Source organism: Thermobia domestica, chromosome 12 (genome assembly GCF_964235325.1).
Source record: "Thermobia domestica chromosome 12, izTheDome1.hap1.1, whole genome shotgun sequence".
NCBI classification, from domain to species: Eukaryota; Metazoa; Arthropoda; class Insecta; order Zygentoma; family Lepismatidae; genus Thermobia; species Thermobia domestica.
In genome coordinates, this window is record NC_137465.1 from 106,775,147 (window position 1) to 106,798,399 (window position 23,253).

The 23,253-nt window shown below is 34.4% G+C and overlaps 1 protein-coding gene across 2 annotated transcripts in view; it reads left to right on the forward strand.

Moving 5' to 3' along the window:
• Nucleotides 1–23,253, forward strand: part of MRG15 (mortality factor 4-like) — a 99,259-nt gene that overhangs the window by 34,088 nt on the left and 41,918 nt on the right. Inside the window, exons 2-4 of one of the 2 annotated variants that reach the window (XM_081733948.1) lie at nt 1,622–1,736; nt 11,627–11,722; nt 21,731–21,823. In XM_081733948.1, coding sequence (XP_081590074.1) covers nt 1,622–1,736; nt 11,627–11,722; nt 21,731–21,823 — 304 coding nt within the window. The remainder of the gene's footprint in view (nt 1–1,621; nt 1,737–11,626; nt 11,723–21,730; nt 21,824–23,253) is intronic. The other variant, XM_081733949.1, reaches the window with a different exon arrangement.

Genomic DNA, 23,253 nt, shown 5'->3' on the forward strand with positions numbered 1-23,253 from the left:
TAATACAGTCATTACCTTCATTTATCCAGCTAAGTTTGAACTAGAAAATTGAGAGGATAATTATTTTACTCGTACATTGTTGGCCTAGGATATCAATTTTTAATGATACAGTCATTACCTTCATTTATCCAGCTAAGTTTAAACTAGAAAATTAAAAGGGTAATTATTTTACTGTAACATACGTTAGGTTAAGTGTACTATGATAGAACATGGTTATTTCAAAGTTCTATAGTTATTGTGTCTAAACGTGTCTCATTTTGTATGTTGTTTAATACGTTTAAAGTACGTGGATAATAGCATCTGCCTTATGACAATACGAAAATTAATAAAGCAAAGAACATAAAAATAAAGTGTCCCAATAACAAGAAGATTAACTATTTTTGTAATACCTGAGACCTATTATGAAGTAAAAAAGTGTCGTAAAAGCCTCGGCTCAACCTGTAAACGTGCGCTTCGATCAAAAAATTAAATTCACTGAAGACTTCAATTGGAGTATAGATACAAGGATACAGGATACAAGGATAGATACAAGGATATAGACAAGGATACAAGTTTTCTTGGTATATATATATATTACTGGCCTTTGCTTCCCCCTGCCCCCCCTCGTTTGCTTGGCTTGTTTTTTGATGTGTGAAAATAACCGGAAGAGTAGTCCTGGGTACTTTTCAATGAGACCAATACTCACCAACATAGATGTTTCGCTGTATAATTTTCAGATCCTTTCACAATAATCACCCGAGTTTATTCGAAAAACTCGTGGTTAATTTCTTAAGTTGATTAGGTATATTATACTATCTATTGTTTTAAATCAAACATTTATCATTTCAATTTGAGATAGCACTTGAGAAATTGAAAGTACGATGCCATTAAAGCGTGAAATTGTCAGTAGTGATAACCATTCACAATTGTCGATAATTACATTATTTTGTATAATTATGTCTTACGTCCCATACTGAAAGTTCTGTAGATTTGTATTGTTATTAAAGAGTATCACAAGCTGCAAGGAAACTAGTTTCTTTGTTTGATTCTTTTGTTAGAATTTCAGAGCTCTGAAAGAGCGGTTTCTGCGTATTTTTAGCAATAATAGAACCCAACCGGGAGATGGACGAGATAGTCCGTTTGATACATTTTTGGGCATAATTGCTAACTCAAAACAAGTAAAATACGGCTTTAGAAAAGAATAAAAATTCGTGTTGTAAATAGTTTTCTATTACTGGTACTTCTCTACGGTTGTGGAATGTTACTCGGGGAGAAATTGGGTGGCACACTTATGGCATGTTTGTTTCAGTTAATTGTAAAAATGTATGTATGTAACTTTCTGATTGCTTTCTTACCGATGGTCTAGTGGGTATTGAAGAAAGTATTCTGAATATATATTTTTACAACTTGAAAAGAAAGAAAATGTGTTGATGAGAGAACTTTTGATTTAGTAGTGTTGATTTCATGTAGATATATATAACAACAGTGAGTGATATGCATCTCCTAGGGTAAAGATTTGCTGCTCTAAGTGCATATAACGTCAGCATATTGAATTTTGAAGTGATGGGTTTATATTTTGATAATGTATACAGTTAATGCCGTACTGATAGAAGACATTTCTAATAGTTAGGTGTATTTTCAGGTGAAAAAGTGTTATGCTTTCACGGCCCATTAATCTATGAAGCTAAGTGCTTAAAAGCTCAAGTGAAGGATAAACAGGTCAAATATTTCATTCATTATGCAGGATGGAATAAAAAGTAAGTAGTACTTACTTTCTTATTCATTAAAAGAAAAAAAATCTAAGGGTAGGGGTTTTGGTGTAATTGAGACTTGATATAGCATGCAATGAAAAGTAGACATTTATAATTTATTCTGTTGCATATTTGTGGAAAGTTATTCACTAATAAACGTAAGCTCAAGATTTAATAAAATAACCTAACAATTTGATAAATAACTTTGTAAATATAATAGTATACAAAACCAAAGATCTAAGGCAGAGAGAAAATTGAAATTGTTGCAGGATAGTTATCTTTCTTACAACATATAGGTGGTGGTCTTGTTTCTTTTCACTGATTATTTTCTTGTGTTACTAATGAAAAAGAGGCGCATATTGTTTGATTGTTTTCTAATCTTCATGACTGCATTGATTTTCAATATACTTCTAACATTGCAGATCTCTTGGATAATTTTGTACTCTAAATATATAAATTTCCTGTAAGATTTCGTAATGTTCCGTATTGTTATATACTAACATGATTTTTTTTTTTTTTTTTTTTGATTAATACTAATAAAAACAGTGGTTTACGAAATAATCTTTAGGTTTAGGACATCTTGACTTCTTATTGTTATAAAATTTAATTAGAGGATAATGTACTAAGGTAATTAAAAGAATCCATGTATTTTATTTCTAAACTGTATTGATTTTACCAATTAATCCTTACAAGTTCGCAACTTAATTTAATAGAATAAAATTAGAACAACAAATGAGTTGATAAATTTAAACTTAAATAGTGGAATTGGCTCATTTTCATAGTCCAGGTTGTCAGCAACATTTTGCTTAATTAAATTCTGTTGTTCGATGTCGTCATGTGGTTTCGTTAAAGTTACTGTACATATGATCGAGTTCAAGATAGCCACATGTCTTAACAAAATATATTTAAGTTATTGCACGAGGAGCGAAACATTTTAAAGATTATGTAGTCATCATTAATAGAAAAGTAGTCGTTGACATGCCATAGTACACCCTAGACCTTGAAAATAGTTGTTGATTGGTTGTTGTTAGTCAAGAACGGGTTGTCTAATTTAAGTAATATTTCTTAAGTATCTAAACAGTGGAAATACCAGACATTCGAAGTGCCGAAATTGAAATTACATAGAAGAAGGAAAATTATCCCTGGAGTGAATCTTTAAATATATGTACAAATAGGTTTCTCATGTTTCCTTTTATTTTTGAGTGTGATTGCATTTGGAAGGATGTAATTCAGTCGAAGAAGGGATTTTGGATAGAGCAGCATCTAGAATGTTTTGCTTTCCAATTTTCATTAAAATGGATCATCCGAGACAAATAAATATATACACGAGACAAACAGGAAGAGAGCGAACAAAATATGTTTGATTTTGCAAAGTCAGTATCTTCAAAGTGAACTCTGTTGATATTACTTTATATTTATGTTATTAATTAGCAAATAATTATTCAACTGAATACGCATCAGCTGGTTTCACTGAAATTATTGACAGTTCAAGTGTTACGATAGTGTATTTGAAAAATCCATTCGCCTGCTCGCCAGTAGCGAGTACGTTTCTACATTTGACGAGTAAAGTCCGGTCAATCAAAAACGTTAGTTCAAGAATAAATAGTAGATGTCACTCTTTTTTATATTTGTAAGAGACATGCTAGTAAAGAAAAATAAAAATTGTATTGATATGCTTATTGTGTCGTAAAGCGATTTTTCTTTATTTGTGTAAACACTGTGACTGCAAAATGGTCTGGCTAGTAGATTTTTTGACTGGCTAGTACTTGCAAGCAAGATTTTTTAAGTCCTACGGAGCTTTCTCTGGCTATATGGTTAGTGTACGCGTCTTTGGCTTGGGTGACCAGGATTCTCGATGGAAGCTCATGGTTTGCACCTTACATTAAGCTGTAGGGTTCACGTCTCATATAGTCTCGCTGTTGGGAGGGGTGGTAAACTAATGAACAAATAAACAATATATTAAGTGGATAGGTACTATCACATTCGCTAAGCAAAAACACAAGAATAACGGGAAGGATCTCTACAATACTGTGTAAGTATTGGTGTGAATCTCTATACGAAGGTAAAAGCCAAAGTAATCTATACATTAAAATACTAGGTTTATATGTTTGTCTCCAAAGAAAAGTGCATATTTGTGTCTCCAATCCTTTCGACAATGAGATCTCGAAAACCACAAGTGCTAGAAACTTGCCGTTTTTGCTTGTCGATTCCAAATTTTATGTAGATTGTCAAGTTCTAATTGAATATATAAAAACGTGACCGTTATTTCCTTATTACATATTTTAGGGGTACACTGGAAATGTTGAATTTTTTTTTTTTTTTTAAAAAAAGTATAGCATCATATTCTGTGAGTTATACATTCCAACACAGCATAGTTGTATACAGGGGTTATATATCTCAGGCGTTTGTTTTATGCCCAAATTATAATGGAAAACGAAGGATAACCATTTCTCCAGGCTAAGATGAATCTTCATTGTTTGGAGAGCTCCTTCGTGGCTAATCGGTTAGCTTACGCGCCTTTGGTGTGGGAGACCCGGGTTCGATTCCCGGCGGGAGCTCATGTGGTTCGGATTCCACGTTAATCAGTAGGTCCACGTCTCATAGCCTCGCTGCTGAACGGGACGTGAAACTCAGTCAACTCAACTCTTTATTGTTTGGAGTGTTTTGCGCAATGAACAACATATATTACTGACATTATAATCAATTGTATATGTAATATATTTGCTTATTACATACTGCATGCAAGAAGAAAGAAAACACTGACCATACATGAATTAGAAACTCCAACCGGAAGTAGACTCAATCTCGCAAACCATACGAGATATTGAAAAAATAATCGAAAAATCTCCCCTTTATGGTACCCATTGCCGAATTTTATCAAGACGTGTTTCACTTGTTCCTGTAAAGGGACATGTACAGATGTTGGGAGGAATGACAAGAAGATTCATACTCATATGTGAATGATGTGCTGTGTAGAGAGCGCAGGTTCAGCTAGTTTTACATTTAAAAAGTAGAAAGAAAGTCACTTTATAGTGAAAATTTATTATTTTCATCTTTGAAGCGTGGTTAAGCTGCCGTGACAGAAAGTGCACCTCTAGTGAATTCATGATAGTCAGAGTATGACATAGAGAACTCAGTATACCGGGGTGATTTTTAACTCAGCTTCATTCAAACTGTTGAAGACCATCGCTTCTACAAAGGGCTGGAGTATTTGCATGCTGCGTGGCATAATCTGCATAGTAATCTGTGAGCAAAAGTGAATTAAAACTACAAGAAATTGTAGTGCTTAATCAGGATTTGTCGTTTGAAATTGGCAATCTGTAATTTTTAAAGGGCAATTCGTTAAAACTGCAAATGAATAGTATTATTTTAATAGTGTTTGATTTTTTAACAAAATAATGAAAAATCAGTGAAGTTTCCAATCATTCGTGATGTTAACTAACGTAAACATTACGGGTCTTTCTATAAGATTGTGCTTCATAGAAGATTTCTCAATATTACGACGAAAATAACTGTTATGGAGGAATTGCAATTTTTTTAGATCCTTATTTCACCTAAGTGTGTAGGCAAAGCTCGAAAGGTTCAGTGGCAAAGCTCGAAAGTGGCCTACCTGTAGGAAATTTTACAGTGGCCCAGGCTTGAGGACACTGCTTCTATCTCTAGCATTCGAAGCAAATGGGAAGGCTGCGTTCTCTCTTATCACCTTGTCGATTTGTCAGCTAGCCACTTAGTCATTGGAAGAGAGTCGTATATGACAATTAAACAACTAAAAATAATATTGAATAAATATTTGAACCTGTAATGAATCAATGAACTTACTAGCGTTTTTCAAAAGTTCTAATGTAATACTTAAAATATACACAACAAACGATCTGACCCCTCCACTGATTCTACACACAATGATATTATGGGGATTCTTACGAGTATCTGAACTGCCTGAATGACCATTCAAATATTGGTTTCTACATCAAATTATATTTGATTTATAAAAAATCACACTTCACAACATAGTGGCTAATTGAAGGTTAACAACGGGCCGGCGGTAGCGGTGCACAAGAACATAACGAATCCCACACAGATCTCGAGCAATATGTTTATCGCAATTAACATTTGCCTAAAGCAAATTTATCTAAACTTTCTACAGGTGGTACTGTTTTTACCATAAGTTAATTATATCGTCGGTCCCAACATGCTATTGAGGTGCGAACATGAGATAGTTCATAATTGTTATCTAGCGACAAAGTAGTACTAAGTATCTTTTTAAATTAATCGAACAATTCATTAGAACAAAAAGTAAAATAAAATGACAAAAAATGAAATGATCCGTCTTAGAATAAGGTCAATCAAGAACAAGATCCCCTTCAATAATTGATAAATATATTGATCAGAAATACAAGCGATACGCTGTAAAGCTTAAATGACTGTTTAACAAAGTTAACTTAACCCACCTGGAGGTAGAGTTCGTATCAGTTTTCCTCGATGTTTCACAAAACAACGGTGGTACCATGACACCGACAAAAATTCTTTACACACACACATCCACACGAGAATTGCGGATGTTCAACGAAGTGCTTATACGCTGAGCAAAAGAGTATATATAAGTAAAGGTTTCGTAGTTTCTTCTTGAAGATTCCCTGAAGGACATGATGAACTCTAGATGTTCCAATGTCGAAAGGGCGGCGTCAGTGAACAGTAGAGTGGACCACCAGACGATGATCCTCCTCACGATGCACTCGAAGCTCTAGCACATGGGCAAACAGTCTTTTGGATGAAGTACTCAACACGACAGAGCTGCTAGCCCCTTCATGGTCGGCATCACACCCTCCGATAGACTTCTAGCATAGCTTGTGACGCTCGGAGGCTTAGCCGAAATATAGCATAGCAAAAGAGTAGCTGGAATTTTTAGAGGCGGACTGTTAGACTTAAAGTCATGTAGGCGACACCAAGATGTTTATTTTGTGAATTTTAATTAGACGTTTATTCATTTTCATGGTCTTTGAAAACCTACCATCGTCCTGGACGAAGCGACCGCTTTCTTCTTCCGTGCATGTTTCCATTCCATGGATGCCTCCTTCCTTGATGGAGTGAACAGATACAATATAGTTTCATCACCAGTCACTACCCGGTGAAGAAAATTGTTCCCGTCCGCTGCGTTACGCTGCAGAGTATTCAACGACGCCACCATTTTGGTTGTCTTATGGATCTCGGATAGTGCCCGTGCCATCAATTTTGCTCACACTTTTCCTATACTCAAGGACATTAACCACAGCACCATATGGTGCAAGCTCAGCTGGTACTGAGCGTAATGTTGTTCTTCTGACCACACGAGCACAGTTCACATCAGTGGTTGAGGTATTTGGTCCACCGCTGTGTCCAGGATTGTCATTAACAATATAGATCCGTCCTTCTTTGAAGGCCATTTCGCTACATGTTGCCTTGAAATTGTGGCCTCTCCTACATCTCCACAGTCTACCTATGAATGTCAGCAAGTATTTTTTTGACCGCAAAAACCACACTACTGACCTTGCTTTTACTTTTTACCAATTTTCCAGGCAAGTCACTATTCTAAATCTGCACTCGAGTATACATGGTCAGAATCCGAAGTTCTCAAACCTGCAACAAGGCAAACATATTATTAATATACAAATAAATTTTCGCTAAGTTTCGGTTTTCCAATTCTTATTGGCTACAAAACTGCCATGAAACTTAAACTCTATAAATAAAAATTTTCATTTACGTAGTCTAGTTGCTCAGAAAACAGGGAAAATGCAGTCAGATTTCACAGTATTTAGAAATTTCTTATTACCCAAGCGATGTTAATAAAGATTAGAGCTACTCACAGAAGGTATGAAGAACATTTCAAAGAATCAAAGCATATTCTTCAAAAATAAGCTTAAGGAGTCACGAAAGGTATTAAAGCTTCAAGCTTTGAAAAAGAACAAACTAAATAATAATAATAAAAAAATCAGATTCTGCAGAAAAAAGTTACGTTTGTTGGTTGTACATAATCAAAGAGATAGACCAAATTATAACACACAAAGAATGAAAAAGTGAATGACTGGAAGAGAACTTAAACCCGGCTTCTCATGCCGATCTCTTCTACGCCACTCAGTTCGCTTTTCAAAACAGCTACACTCTCTCTCACTCCTGAAGTTGGTGCTTTCCATTTAAACCACATGGTTTGTACCACAGCCTAGCTGCTGGGCTTGGACAATCCAATGTTCATATATTGAAAACACCTTTTTACGATTGTAATTTAATATATATTAATGAAAGGAGAACCGCTCCAGTCACTCTTTGTTACTGTTTCACTCTTTGTGTGTTATTGAATTCGCACCAACAGAGGATCTAGTGTGGAAAAATAAGTTTAAAATCGGTTGTTTCCTATCTAATGTATATCAAATTATATGTTTATCTGGGTATTTTTATGAATGTTCAGAATGCCTAGATATTAAAGATATCTTATTGTATAATTATTGTTTGGTACTAGTGTTTTATTATAATGTACTTACAGGAAGTTAGACTCATAATAAATATCTGCAGTAAGAAAGTAAGGTTATGCAATTAAAATAAATAAAAAGGAGAGCATTGAGCTGCTATGAGAATGGTGAAGACCGATTTAAAAAATGGATTCTTTTCAAACCTAAGATTAAATGATAGTGTTCGTGGTATCACAGGTTCGAAACATTTTACTTACGTAATCATGGAAATTCATGGAAATCAATATCATAATTTCAATGTGAATCCTGGTATACAATGTTAGAACAAACGAATATCATCGTTGGTACGTGCCTCCTCTTGCCAACGCGGATCACATGCGTGGTACCTGGATTCGATTTCCGATGGGGTAATTAGCAAATAAGAACCCTAGTAGTGTTTAAGATTCGACTTTAAGCAGTAATTTTCCGTCTCATATATCCTCGGTGTTGAAAACGGACAATAATCTCTCATCAGTTTAGCCCAAGTTACGTTCAGTGGTACATACATGAGAATATTCGTTTCGATTTTGGAAGAGGACATGGAAAATTTTATTTTCCAGCAGAATGAGCCCCCTCTCCCCCCATTGGCACAGGGATGTCAGAAAGAAACTCAACAGACGCTTACCAAATCAATGGATAGGACGGGCTAGTCATGAGAATCAAGTTTTGCTTCATTTTTCCCTCCCTGTGCGCCAGATATCACCTCGCGTTTTTTAATGTTAAAACCGAGTGTATCAGTCACCTCTGCCTAACAATTTACCTCAATTTCAAGTACGCATTTAAGAGGCAGTTGCATCTAATGACTCCGAAATGTTAGGAATGATGTGATAATCATTACTCGGATTGGTGTGTGTCGAGTTACAAAAGGTACTCATATTGAGCATGTTTAACACCGAACATAACTAACTAACTAACTCTCTCTCTCTCTCTCTCTCTCTCTCTCTCTCACACACACACACACACACACACACATATATATATATATATATATATATATATATATATATATATATATATATATATATATATATATATATATATATAAAAGAACGTTTTTAATTTTCCTTTCAATTTAACATAAGTTGCATGTCATTGTGAATAAATTAACGTGAGTTATTAAAGTTTGAAATCGGGAAGAACATACTATATATAGGTTGTTTTTTTTTGTACATGATAATACTTCTCTATTTTTAAGATTATTTTATTATTAATATTTTTTTTAATTTCACATTTGAATGCGTTTCATGTACGAAAAATCGCTCCCCTAAAATGTTTTTTTGTCCTGTAAATTTTTAATATTTTAATAGCAGCTTCTGTCTTTTCTGTCTTCCTCTTCCTCGTATAAGCCATTGTGAAGAAATGCTTATTGGCGGGAACTTCATTGAACACACTTGCCTAAGCAGAACAAGGTGCAGGTGATCAAAATATTATAGCCCGAAGATTATTTAGAAAAACTACCAAAAAATAATAAAAATTAATAAAAGGAATGAAAATAGTCTTGGATGATATTACAATTCCTGGATAGAATGGTGAGATGTGTACCTAATCTTATTCTAAGAGTCATGGCAAAGTCTGGGGGAAGAATTTGGAGAATACTTACAACGTGAAAATTGAGATCGAATTTGGTAGTGAGAATGAGTTGGTGTAGAATTTGAGCGTTGCAAAAGTATCAGTGATTGTTCATATGGATTGCAAGAGGAATTTTAGTGAATGCGCTTGGGGTATGTAGTCATTTGAAGGTGTAAATAAGGATGAAAAAATTGCAGGTTACAGGATAGTGGAATTTGCATATTATCTTTGTGATGGGATGTCGGGAAATCAGACTGGTGTCGTATAAATGTAATAGTGTTTACGATGGACGAATTTGTTGTCTTTTCGAATTAGTTTAGTAATTTAAGTCATATGAAAGGTTCTTAAAAAAATACTGTGATTTTGTAATTGACATTGCATGGGAATAGGCCTTACACTTAAAGCTTAAAATACCATCAATATAATTCAATGAGAAAAGTGTTTTAAAGCTGTGGCTCTGTAGCAGTTTAAGATGCGTTTCGCAAGTGCAGTTAAAGTAATTAAGTAGGAGAAAATAGTAACTTTTCTCAGAACATTTAATAACGATAGAAGAATAATTATAACAGCTTGGACTACACATTTTCTGCTGTTTGGAGCAGATATTAGAAAGTGATAAATTAGGTGAAGTTTACTTGATATCACCAATGGATAGGCCAAATATTTTTTTTCTACCATAATGCTGAACAAATTATTTTTTTAAAATAATAGTACTTCAATAAATTTCAAAAATAAAAATAAGAGGAAACGGCTGTACTTAAGGTTATGGTGAACCCACGATTTCTTGCTCCATTTTTAAACAGTTTTATTTGTTGACATAAACGAATCCATTTTCGGGTCAAGGAAGGTTTATGAAGCAACACGATAAATAGAAAGATTGGCGGAAGTTCTCTTCATTTCCTTTTGAATTACTTTTCTTAGGTTAAGTCCAGCATTTTGTATTGAGTGATGTTGCGTTCAGTATTGCTTTTCTTAATTTATTGCCATAGTAGAACAAACTAGTGCTATTAGAGATTCTGTGCTGATCACACTTTTGTATCTGATTGCTTGAATTTCAGTGGCAGGAAGACATGAGAAGTGGTCTGTCTCTTCTTTGATAGTGAAGATAATGTGAAGCTCATTAATACTCGTACGCTGATTTTATTTTATTATGCATCGCATTCTGTCCTGTTATTATTATTGTAAATCAAGGCTTCCAAATTACGCGTGTAAAAAATTTTTCATTATTGAAATGAAATGAAATCTTTGAGTTTTACGTCCTACGTTTATGCCGGTTAGGCTAAAGGAGACGGTGATGATGAGTAATGAATGAAATGGTGGAATAAAGAAAGTGGGAGGAAACGGGAGAACCCCGAGAAAACCCACGCACACGGTATTTGTCCACCACAAAGTTCACTTGGCGGGAGGCTGGGATCGAACCCGGGACCCCAAGCACCAGAGGTGAACGCTCTACCACTGAGCCACCGCGGCCCCACTTTTTCATTATTGTGAGGTTTATGTTATTTCCCTTGGAAGGAGAGTCTCAAATAGGGATTGATATAGTACAAATGTATGAGGAGAGTGAAGTATATGTAACCATATTGATTACTTAGGTTCTGTTATGTTCTCAAGTTTTGACTCAAAACGGATTATTGATAGGGTAGAGTAAATGTAGTGAATAAAACTGATACTATGCTCATTCGGTATTTTAATGCCATTCAACATAATTGGCAGTGAAGTAGCCAGGAGTGTAATACAATAATGGAAAAGTATAACTCTGTTCATAGTGGCTATGCAGTAAAAGCAAACTTAGGTATATCTCACAAAGTGAAATACTTGTTGTCATTAATATAAACTTTCCTTTTCTTTCAGCTGGGATGAATGGGTACCAGAGAGCCGTGTTTTAAAGTATAATGAACCCAATGTCCAGAAACAGAAAGAGCTACAAAGGGCCCATGAAGCTCAAATGTAAGTTCGTTATAATTTTCTTAATAGTTTTGCATACACCTTTATCTGCGAAGTTCCGAGGCAAAATCTGTGTAAAGTACTAAAACTTCCCAACCAATGTTATCATGAATATCGATAAACCTAGTTGTTCACATTTCAGTTTCAACTTATAGTTTTGGCTGCACGGACTGCAGCTTTGTAAGAAGAACATATAGGGATGAGTCAGGAAATTTTAAGTACTATAAATGGTCTAATAAATAAAAAGAAATATTTGTAATTGATTGTTCTAAAAATTAAAAACCAGCAGATCTTGTCTTGACTTTGTCATTATAAGGCGCAAGTGAATGTATTACTTGAACGGCATCAGAAGTGTTACCTTCAATTCCCGGTTCTCACGAGAACTGTGGATTCGACACTAATATCAGTCCTTTTGAACATGTTATTTTTCACTCACCCATCCCGAGGACGATGGGGCTTAAAATTGAGTGTGAATGGCGTCGAGAGTGCCCCTAGTTCATCTTAACGATCCTTAAAACTATGGCTTTGACAGTAATATCCGTAGAGAGCTTCCTTGTGGCTATATGGTTATCGTACGCACCTTGGATGCGGAAGACCCGGTTTCGAATTCCCGTTTGCAGCTTGTGTGGTTCGGATCCCATGTTAAACTGTAGGTCATATAGCCTTGCTGCTGAAAGGGGCGCTAAGTTCCGATCCTTCACCACCTCCGTCGTCCAGGGTATTTATCCTCTCTTTTTATGTATACACTGAAAATTCTGGAATTTAATTTTGATACTGAAAATTCTGGAATACTAGAAATACTGAAAATACTGAAAATTCTGGAATTTAATTTTGATACTAGAAATACTGAAAATATACTGGAATTTTGATACACATACTGGAAAAATTATGAAATATACAAAAATTATCATTCTTTATAATCTACACCGTATTTTTTTAACTCCGAAAGTCCAGGATAATAACAATCTTGTATTATAACTACAATAGAATAATACACAATTATTTATAGAAGTTATAATATAACTTAATAATACATTTAGATAATACAAAAAATGCTCTTGGCTTACTGTATCAGGCCTGTGAACAGAGTGTCTACGGGCCATGAAAGTCATGAATTGAGGTTGTCGCGCTTTCGTGAGCAGTTACATATACCTAATCATTTGTATTTCAAACAAATCAAGGCTAACTAAATTTATTAAAAATAAAATATTAATTTGATGGTAAAACAAATACAAACAAACAACTATCAAGAGAGTGATTATTCCTTAAAAAAAAAAGAAAAAATGTATTAGGTACTGGAATTTTGCTGTGAATATACTGAAATATACTGGAATTTTGAAATCGAAACTCAGTAGACATTCTGATACATTTCACCACCACCTGAAATCTGAATTTCGAGGAAAGGGCTTCGGATGCGATTAGATCTGGTAAAAATCTATCTGTGTACAAAATTTGATGGCTGTAGGTCATTCTATGTGAAAATCTGATGAGAAGCACAGTCACATTATTTTATATATAAGTATAGATAAGTAGTTTTAGAAAATTATTTTGAAAGCCAGAAGTTGACTTTCCATGAGGACACTCGACTGCATGCACACTCTTTGCAGAATTCCATTAACCAAAACTTCTTAAGAAATATGGAAATTTTACTTATGCTGGGTTAGTGATTCGTGTATGGTAATTAAAGTGCTCGTGAGCTGTAGTCTATTAGAGTGTGGATATATCTAAGTTAGTGTCGTGAAAGAATGATAATCCAGTGTTTTCGTGAAAAATCAACTTCCGGTTTTCACAATAATTTATAACTTTCCTTTAAAAAAAAAAAATGGAGACGAAGGGGGTAAATCACTCCTAATTCTTGCTTGATTTCAAGCTGAAGTACTGGGTATTGTGAGAAGTCCCTCTAATATATATGGGGGTAAAGTGCAGAGGTACATTTACTCTTTCATTTTTTTGTAGATTTTAACCCAAATGGAGGTGGTTGGGACGTCTTAAACGAAATATACAAATTGCACCGAAATCGAATAATTTTGTCGAAATTTATCGGACAAAATTGTTTTATCATATTATTTAAATGCAGAAACTTCGAAGACTAGAGGAACTTGCTTACCGTAAACAGTTTATCCTTGATCGATTTTAACCGCAACCAATGGAGATGATCGGGAAGCTCTAAAGAAAACATATTATGTTTGGTCAAAATCGAATCATTTTTTCGTAGTTTATACTGGAAAATTGTGTTAAATTTTGTATGTATATAAATTCGCAACGTGGGGTTAATTTTACACTTTTTTAACATCTTATTCTTGATAGATTTCAACCCCAAACGTCAGACACATTTCTTCAGGTTGGAAGAAGACGCTTACTAAATTTTATTATAATGAGGTAAATTTTACGAGAGTTACCATAGAACTGACAGGTATACAAATATCAGTTGAATCGAATGGTAGGTGCTCGTTTCAAAATTGCTAATTCATGATGAATATACAGTCCTTAAACTTCATTTGTTTTGATTGTTTTCTTCTATATTGTGGTTGGTTAAATATTCCGTGGCAGTTTCAATTTTCTTATTTATTTCTTACATAAATGAACGATAAACAATTTGCTATGAGCTTTGAGGATGAGAAATTACCTAGACCACATTTAGAATGTACTGTACTGTACTTCAGCATTGCCTCACTGCCTAAAATTTACATTGGGTAGAGCAAGGAAAAATCTTAACAATTTTAAGAATGCTCTTAGTGGTTTTTTGATCAGAGTAGTGATCCAGTTTTCTCCCGTTGTCTTTAGTATTCTTTATCGCAAATCCTTGGTCTAGGAGCCCAAAGAAGACATGTTTTAACGTTCTTTCTATGGCATATATATATATATATTACAGTTGTAATGTACTGACAGCGACCAAATATTTGGTCTAGGAATTAATTCGTGCGGTTGGTACGCACACATTGAAGCTGTAGTACAAACACACAATACATAAATACCTTAAGAAAAATATTGTCCATCGCTAGCCACCACTTTCGCCCATCTGTCAGGCAATGTACGGATTCCGTGACGAAAGAAGTCCTCATCCTTGGAAGCGATCCAGTCAGAGACCCATGTTTCGATATCTTCTGAAGAAGTAAACCGCTGTCCAATCAAATCGTTGTTCATGCAATCGAACAAGTAGTAGTCCGAAGGAGCAACGTCTGGTGAATACGGCGGGTGGGGTAAAACTTCCCATCCGACATTTTCTAAATATGTTTTGACCGGTTTTGCGACATGTGGGCGAGCGTTATCATGTTGAACAATAAGTTTATCATGTCTGTTCTCCCATTCTGGTCGTGTTCTGGCCAGAGCTTGCTTCAAACGCATTAATTGTCGTCGATAACGTTCTCCATTCATAGTTTCACCCGGTTGCAGCAGCTCATAGTACACCACACCTTTCATATTCCACCATATGCACAGCATAACCTTTGCACAGTGAATATCTCGTTTTGGTTGTGATGGACCTGGTTCACCTGGTTTCACCCAGGCCTTTTTTCGTTTAGGGTTCTCGTAATGGATCTACTTCTCATCACCCGTAATAATTCGATGCAGAAACCCCTTTCTGCTCTGTCGTTGAAGCAGCAATTCGCAAATGGTTTTTCGTCTTTCAACGTCTCTGTCTTTCAATTCATGTGGAACCCAATGTGACATCTTTTGAATCATTCCCATGGCTTTCAAGCGTTTGGAGACTGTTGTTTGATCAACGCCTAATGCTGCTGCAAGTTGTTCCTGCGTTTGACACGAATCCTGCTCGAGCAATACTGTCAATTCTTCGTCTTGAAATTTTTTTGGCTGTCCAGGTCGCTCTTGGTCTGCCAAGCCGAAATCACCACTTCTAAACCGTGCAAACCACTTCTGACACGTTCGCTCAGCTAGAGCATGGTCACCATACACTTCCACCAAAATACGATGACTTTCAGTCGCACTTTTCTGCATGTTAAAGTAATGCAGCAGGACACCCCGCAAAAACACTTTATCAGGCACAAATTGCGCCATGTTCACTTAACTACAAACTGGTGTTGTTGACGCTTTAATCCACTGCCCTATACTACGAACGATACGCGATGACAGGGGTTTGCAACACATGTGTGGATACACGGAACTGTGGGACGCTCCGTTCGTTGCGCCATCTCTTGTCCACCCGCACGAATTAATTCCTAGACCAAATATAAACAGTCCACAGAATCAGACTAACGGAGGCAACCATTGGGTAGAAATCCTTTTTTGCGGTAATCATTCACTCTCAATTCTTCATCCTAGAGCAACAAAGAATTCAAATTTTACATCTCTCCTAAAACTGTTCACAGGTACAGTCAAAGTTGAAAATTATTTGATGACTATTTCACCAGTTTCCTCTTTTGTACTGTGTAGAGTTGTTCTTGTCACATTATGATCCAGAAAGCAAAACGTCACACTGTTGACATTACGAAACAGTGGGATATGCAGTGTTCTCAAAATAGTCGAAGAACAGGAACTTAGAAAACAGTTTTTGTCGTTGACAAGATATGTGTAACATTGATAGAATCATTGTGAGATTATTGTTAATTTAGAGAATTGAAATAAACCTAATGAAAAGAAAAATATTGCGATAATTTACTTCCCTGCGAATATTTTAAGTATTTATCTTAGGTTAGTTATGAAAATACTAATACGTTTGTAATGTAGTGCTATTTGTCTTGTAATGTGCAATCGTGTCCATAAAATTTCTTTTACAGGTCAAAAGTAAATCTCGAAGTATCGGATTTTGTGGATTGCGTAAACGAATGGATTGCACATCGTTTATGTTTCTCTTACTTATAAGAATATGACAAACAAAGAAAGAAAAGAAAAAATTCGCAGATGAAAAAATAAAAAAGGCATCTATATTTGATGTTCTATTTATCTTAAGAAAAAAACAAACTTACCTTCTTGTCGTACTTTAAGTTTTAGATTTCGTGTTACTAACTTATCTTTTTTGTTGTGTTGCATCGTATGTGATTGGTTTTTATTTTACATATTTATAATTTGTTTTATTTGTTGTGTTGCATCATATGTGACTGATTTTTCTTTTACTGGAAAAGAATTAACTAACTGTTAATAACGTCTTCTTATATTTATAGTAAACAAACAATGCGAAGTTTATCATTTGGTAGTTTGTGGGTTTTCATCAGCTTGTCTTGTTTAAATTAATCATTGTACTATTCAGATTTTAAAGTCACATATATAATCGTATTGCTAGCTTTTCCATTGTTATATTCTGACATTTCTATACACGTTTTGATGATTATAGAATTAGAATTTTGAATTATTAATGCTTCTCAATTTAGTCCGACGCAATGTCATTTAGCTTGCTTAGTAATGAAGAATGACTGTTAGTGTACTGTTTTTAATTTTGGTTCGCTTAATCTTTATATACATAAAAAAGAAGACGTCCTGACTGACCGAGTGACTGATCAACACTTCGGCCAAACTGCTTAAGGTAGAATCTTGAAGTGTGGGCAGTACATAGGATTTGTGACGTAAAGTATCACTGGGGATTGATTTTTGGTAATTCGACGTGGAAGGAAAGGGGGAGGTTTGCAGTCGGACACTTAAAAGTTAGAGAAGGAAAATTTGGTATTTGGACCTTCCATTTAAAATAATTAAACAAGTGTTTAAGCGTTTTTTGGTATCTGATCTAGAAGTAAACGAAAAAGTGAGGAAGTAGTTTATTGAAACGTTCGTTCGAGGTGTTCGAGTTTCGTGCGAGATTTCGAGTTCAGACAAATTCTATATGAAAAACATAGGAGGAGGAGGACAATATATTTTCCTTACAGTAAAACGTGTGACATTTGATCGTTGAAAATATTGGTGATTGTCGTGGATGTAGGCATTAATTTTATGTAATAGGTCAAAATATCATGATTGAAAAGTCTTAGTGTTTCTTTTGTCCATTAATTTAATATATTCAATCCAGAAAAAAAAAAAAAAAATTGTAAGTTAGAATATAATCCAATTTAAGAAAATATGTCCCCAAGGGAACGTAAATGCATATAATGACAAGAGAAATTGTTCTTCATTCAAGTTGAAGAGAAAGAAATTAATATTATAAGTAGAGGAAATAACTGATTTTATAATACGTCCATTGACCTCTATTAGTGTGAATTTAATGATGTACAAAGAATGAAACAATGCATGACTAGACCGTGAATCGAATACTTACGATCGAGTACGAAGTAATAATGTTCTACGTTTTTCATAATCTCAATTGTATGAAATTATGATTAAAAGTGAATATATGGTTGAAAATTTAATTATAACATAATTATAATAGACATTTTCGGGAAACTTAGTTTGAAGAAAACTCATTCATTGGTAACTCTCTCCCCCCTTTCCACATTCCTTCAAAATAAAATGCATTACTCTATATTGTAAAGCTAATAATGAAATGTCTGTTCTTAAATACCGAGAAAAACATTAGAGCATTTCCGAAAAAGTCGCTAATAAATCACAACTCTCTATCATTCTCTGCCATAAAGTTATTCTCTGAAATTTTGTGAGGGTAGATTCTAGAATTGTTAATAAAATATGTACATATAAAATATAAATGTAATAGTTGGAACAATTTCTGAGAAAATAACTGTTCCAGTTTCTATTCGTCAGAAAACTACACTTATATTCGTGTGTACAGACCTCCTCAGACTCATTAAAACCATAATTTTAAAACTTAGGTTTGATACGTTGTTGAATTATACGGCCTGTTGTAGGCTTCTGTACATACAAATAACTTCCAAAACCACTTTCTCTGCACTTACGGACCATGAAACGTAAATTCTAGATTCCTTTTTTCTATCACAAAACTCTGAAACTACTATTCCTGGCTTCTTTCAAGAGAAATGTATTATGTCCTGTTGTACGGTTGTTAGTGAAATACGAATTTATAAAATAGGAATAAAACTTTCTGAGCCATTTTTGATAAAATAGCCCGAAAAATCGTACCCCTTATCAGTAAATTTCTCCTTCAGGGATTTTATAGGAAAAATCACTGATGCCGTATTGTGGGACTGTTAATGAAATTTAAGCATAACTTGAACCGTTTTCAAAGAACCCCATTCGTAAACTACCTCTTCACGAGTTTTCTACTAAATCGCTGGTGAAAAAGCACTGATTCCTTATTGTAGGGTATATAAACGTTGCCCGATTTTTTTTTTTCAATGACCGAGAAAAACTTAACCTACCAGTAAACTCTCTCTTTAGTTTTTTTTTTTTTTTTTTTTTTTCAGAAAATAGTAACTAACTATGCCATATTGTAGGGTTATTGATGAAATACGAACAGAATCGTGCCTTCATAACTTAACGGATGGCTAGCGCGTGCTTTTTTGGTGCATATGGTTCGGGCAACAAGCAAACAGAAATGACAAGCTGTGTTATAAGATTTTACTGAAATGTTAATTTGTGAAATAAAAATAAGATCACCTGCATGGTTTCCGAGGAAATCGTTGTTTTTTTATTTTCACTCTCTAGTAAACTACTGTTGTTTTTTGGTGGTAGGAAAAAGTTCGAACTCTAAGGAATTTATGGAAACCTCAGCTTGATCACAATACATTCAACTATATTTTCTTAATACCTGTGTACGTACATTAGGATAAACAAATAAATTCATGAATATAAGGATAGAGATCCAAAAATAATTTTTTTCGTATATAGAATCCATGAAAGATGTAAATCCGTTGAAATTTGCGATTTGAATTTTTACCTTTTTAACTCTTCCACTGTCAGAAGATTTCACAACTTTCTTACTAGTTAAACTCAGTGAGGTGCAAAGGTTACGAGCGTATTGTATAATCTCAATGGAAGTCCAGAACTTACAACCCCGTCTGTAGGTGTAATGAAAAATAGTGTACATTAGCATAGAGAAAAGAGATATTAAAATAAGAATAATAGAACGTATTAGAGACTGAAGGAACGGTGAAAGTTCTCGTCGTAAAAATTCAAAGAACTCAGAGGCTACACAAATGTAAGGCTTCAATTTAAAATATTTTTATTATAAAAAAGACAGCATCTCTCAGTTTAGATAGTGGCAATTAAAAGATGGCATGTCACTGTAAGCAACTTTCCGAATAATTACCAAAAGTAATTTTTATGCACATCCTTGAAAAATTTTGCAGTAATGATATTCTCAACACAATATTTCCGTTATCCAGACATTGTACACCAAAATATGACAGTGTATGTTAGGTGTACTTTATTTATCACATTTACAGCAGAATTTGGTTTCAAGATCTCTACCGTTTAAAATAAAAATATTTCTTTCTTACCAACTCTTCCTTCAGTTTCTCAAATTGTAGAGGTAGTGAAATGTGCTTTACAAAGAAAGAAAGAAAAAAAAAAGTTTTCAACAATGAAAGTAAGCAAATATTAGTAGTTAAGTAGTTGTGTTTTAAAAAATAAACAGTTTCTTAAAAAATCACAACGTGAATATTTACCACATATGTTATCGAACTTACAAGATTTTAGAAGTTTAATTACTGCTGTGAGCAATTTTGATACTGGTTTTATCTTCCTGATTTGTGGTGCACGTACCACAAAGTTCATATGTATGAATATTTAAATAGAACATTTACTAGAGGTCCTGAAAATTTCTCGATTTGCTTGAGCTATATCCCGTGATTTTCAAACCGCGGAACACAGTGCTATGCGTAATTGTCAGAAATAAAATAAAATAATAAATAAGATAAAGCCGAAGTAGTTCAGGTAATGGAAAATAGTATTGCAAACAATAAAACGATAAGTTTTCGCAATTCAACGTCTCGCCGATGCAATGACGTCACACAAACATTGGCTTAGTTGCGCTGTCAGCACAGCGCTTTTGCGCTCATTTTTAATATGTGAAATGGCAGTGTCTACAACGGTTTCTCACATGGATTTTATCGACTGGGGTCAGTACTGTTTAATCAAATAGTCATATGCTGTGGATTTGTATGCTTTCGAATCAGGTCTCCAAGTTTCATCGATCTCATATAACACAAACAGTATTCACATGTAGCCATCTTTAATGAGATTTCTGTTTATTACTAGTTAGTGTACGCGCCTATGGCGTAGGAGACCTGGGTTCGATTCCCGGCGGGAGCTCATGTGGTTCGGATTTCACATGAATCAGTAGGTCCACGTCTCATATAGCCTCGCTGCTGAACGGGACGTTGAACTCAAAATCAACTCAACTCAACAACTCTGTTTATTAGTATGAATTATTAGTAACAGTGATCTTTAATCCGTTATTTAACAAGCTCCTGCACATACCTGCATCTTTTCTCATTAATGTTATTCACTTTGAATGGATTGGACATTTGAGACATGGTTATGATCAAACTTGTAGTCTCTTTGACGGGATTTTTCTAAAGACTGTATTGAGCTGTAGACTAAATTTTGCTAGAATATGTTGAGCAACTATCTCTAATTGGCTATCTAACAAGTTCCTGCATCTTTTCTTTCTTTCGTTAATAGTTATTTTTTGGATCACGTTAATGAGTCTTATAAAATTGTAATATTAGAATGTACATGCGTCTGCTACTTCACGCAATAACTTGAACGAAAGCGAAGTTTTGAATTCTATTTTTGCAATAGACAAGTAGAGTGATTTGAGAGTAATGGAGGCTATCCATATCTTTTATGGAAAAATATATTGAAGTTAGTTTTTTTTTAGATTAAAAGATAAAATATTTTTTGAGATTAACAGATTTTTCGTTAAACCAAAAAAATTGGTGAGATTAAACCTTCATATTCCTGGAGTATTAGAGGATATATAAAGCCTAGAGTATTAATGTTCTTTGACATCAGTTTACCACAGCTATATATATATATTAGTTAAATTAAAAAATTTATTGTTGAGGTTAAAACGTCACGTACTTGGAGTACGAGATGATTTGTAATACTGACCGCTTCAACTGTCAGCATAAATTCATTCATAAATGTAAGATTCGCGTGATCCTCTTTATTATCTTTACCAGAGTTTATTTTGTTATTTTTTTCTTGCAGAATCTGTAAAAATGTGGCTAATGTGGCCAATGTGCAAAATGTGGCTAAATCATGTACGAAAGTTCTCGCGGCCAAACAACTGCCAAAAGAAAAGTATGTAATAGTATTCGAAGTTATTCTGTATGTAGTCAGAACCTGAGTCATGTAGTGATGAAGAATGTTGCAGATTTAAATAAGTAGCGCATTTAATAGAAATAATTCAAGACAAAATCTCGGATTCAACGAAAATATGTAGTTATTAAACTTTGTACAGTGCGTTTGCACGTAATAATTTCACTAAATTTACCGTTACTTTTATTTTTTTCATTCATAGAAATCTTAATTTGAGGCAAAAGATGAGAATTTGACCTTAAAAATCGATTGAAGTTGAATATCGATTTTTGTCTCGAATCATTAGCTCACCGCATTGCTCAACTCTAAAAGATGATTTCTCGAACTTCCGCTAGCTTTTATATAACTGAAAGAAGCCATTTTACGACTCATATTCATTAGAAGTTTTTTACTTGTGTTTATTTAAAGTTGATTGAACACCCAAGTGTTTACATATTGTAAATATTTTTTGTAGATGCCATAAGCTGATCTCACAATCCTTGGGGAAATTATGGTAATTTAGTAGCCTTTATATTACACATACTGCAACAAAAATGACATGAGATAATACAGAAATAAACATAATGAAACATATTACAATGAAACATATTACAATATGAAACAATATAATGAAACATATTACAACTACATAGTAACTTGATACTCAGAATAAAATAAAAGCAATGTTTTTATATGAATTGGAAGGGGGGGGGGGAAGAGGACAATGAAAACACATACTCGCACATCTTGATAATCTACAAGTCACTAACCAATACGAACGAGATGCTTCAGTCAGCGTCTCAAATATAGGACAACATTTCTTATACGCAATATATGGAAACTTATTCGTGCCTAGCAAATGCCAACTGTTAGTTTTTGGAGTCGTTGTTGCTCAGTTCTTACTTTTGGTATGAAGAGTTCCTTCTGGACAATGTCAGATGGTTTCTGGTGGTAATGTGGTGGAAAATATCAGATCTGTGGGTTTTCGTGGGATATATTTAGGCGTCATAAGTTTAGATCAAGTCTATACACGACATCTTTTACAAGAGTAAGAAAGGTACTGCTCATAGCAAATTTGATACTCGGTCCTTTAAAATTCATTGTGTGAAAACCACAGGTTTCGAAGCGTGAATATTTAGATAGAACTAATTCCCGAATTATTTCTGGAATATCAAGAATAATTTCCTTCCATCTTTGTTATGAAAGCAAGATGATCCAGTCTTGTCAGTCACGCTGCTAAAAATTCACAGTGAGGCCAGTAGTTATTGCTAGATACACTGCCTTCCACCTGACGCCATATGTCGCTACCTGCAGGCAATTTCGAGATGAGCCAAAAGTGTGAAGGGAACTAGTTATGATAAGTGGAGGAAATAGCCAATTTTTGTCTCAAATTAGTTCCTGTGCAGATACGAATTCAATGATACACAAAGAGG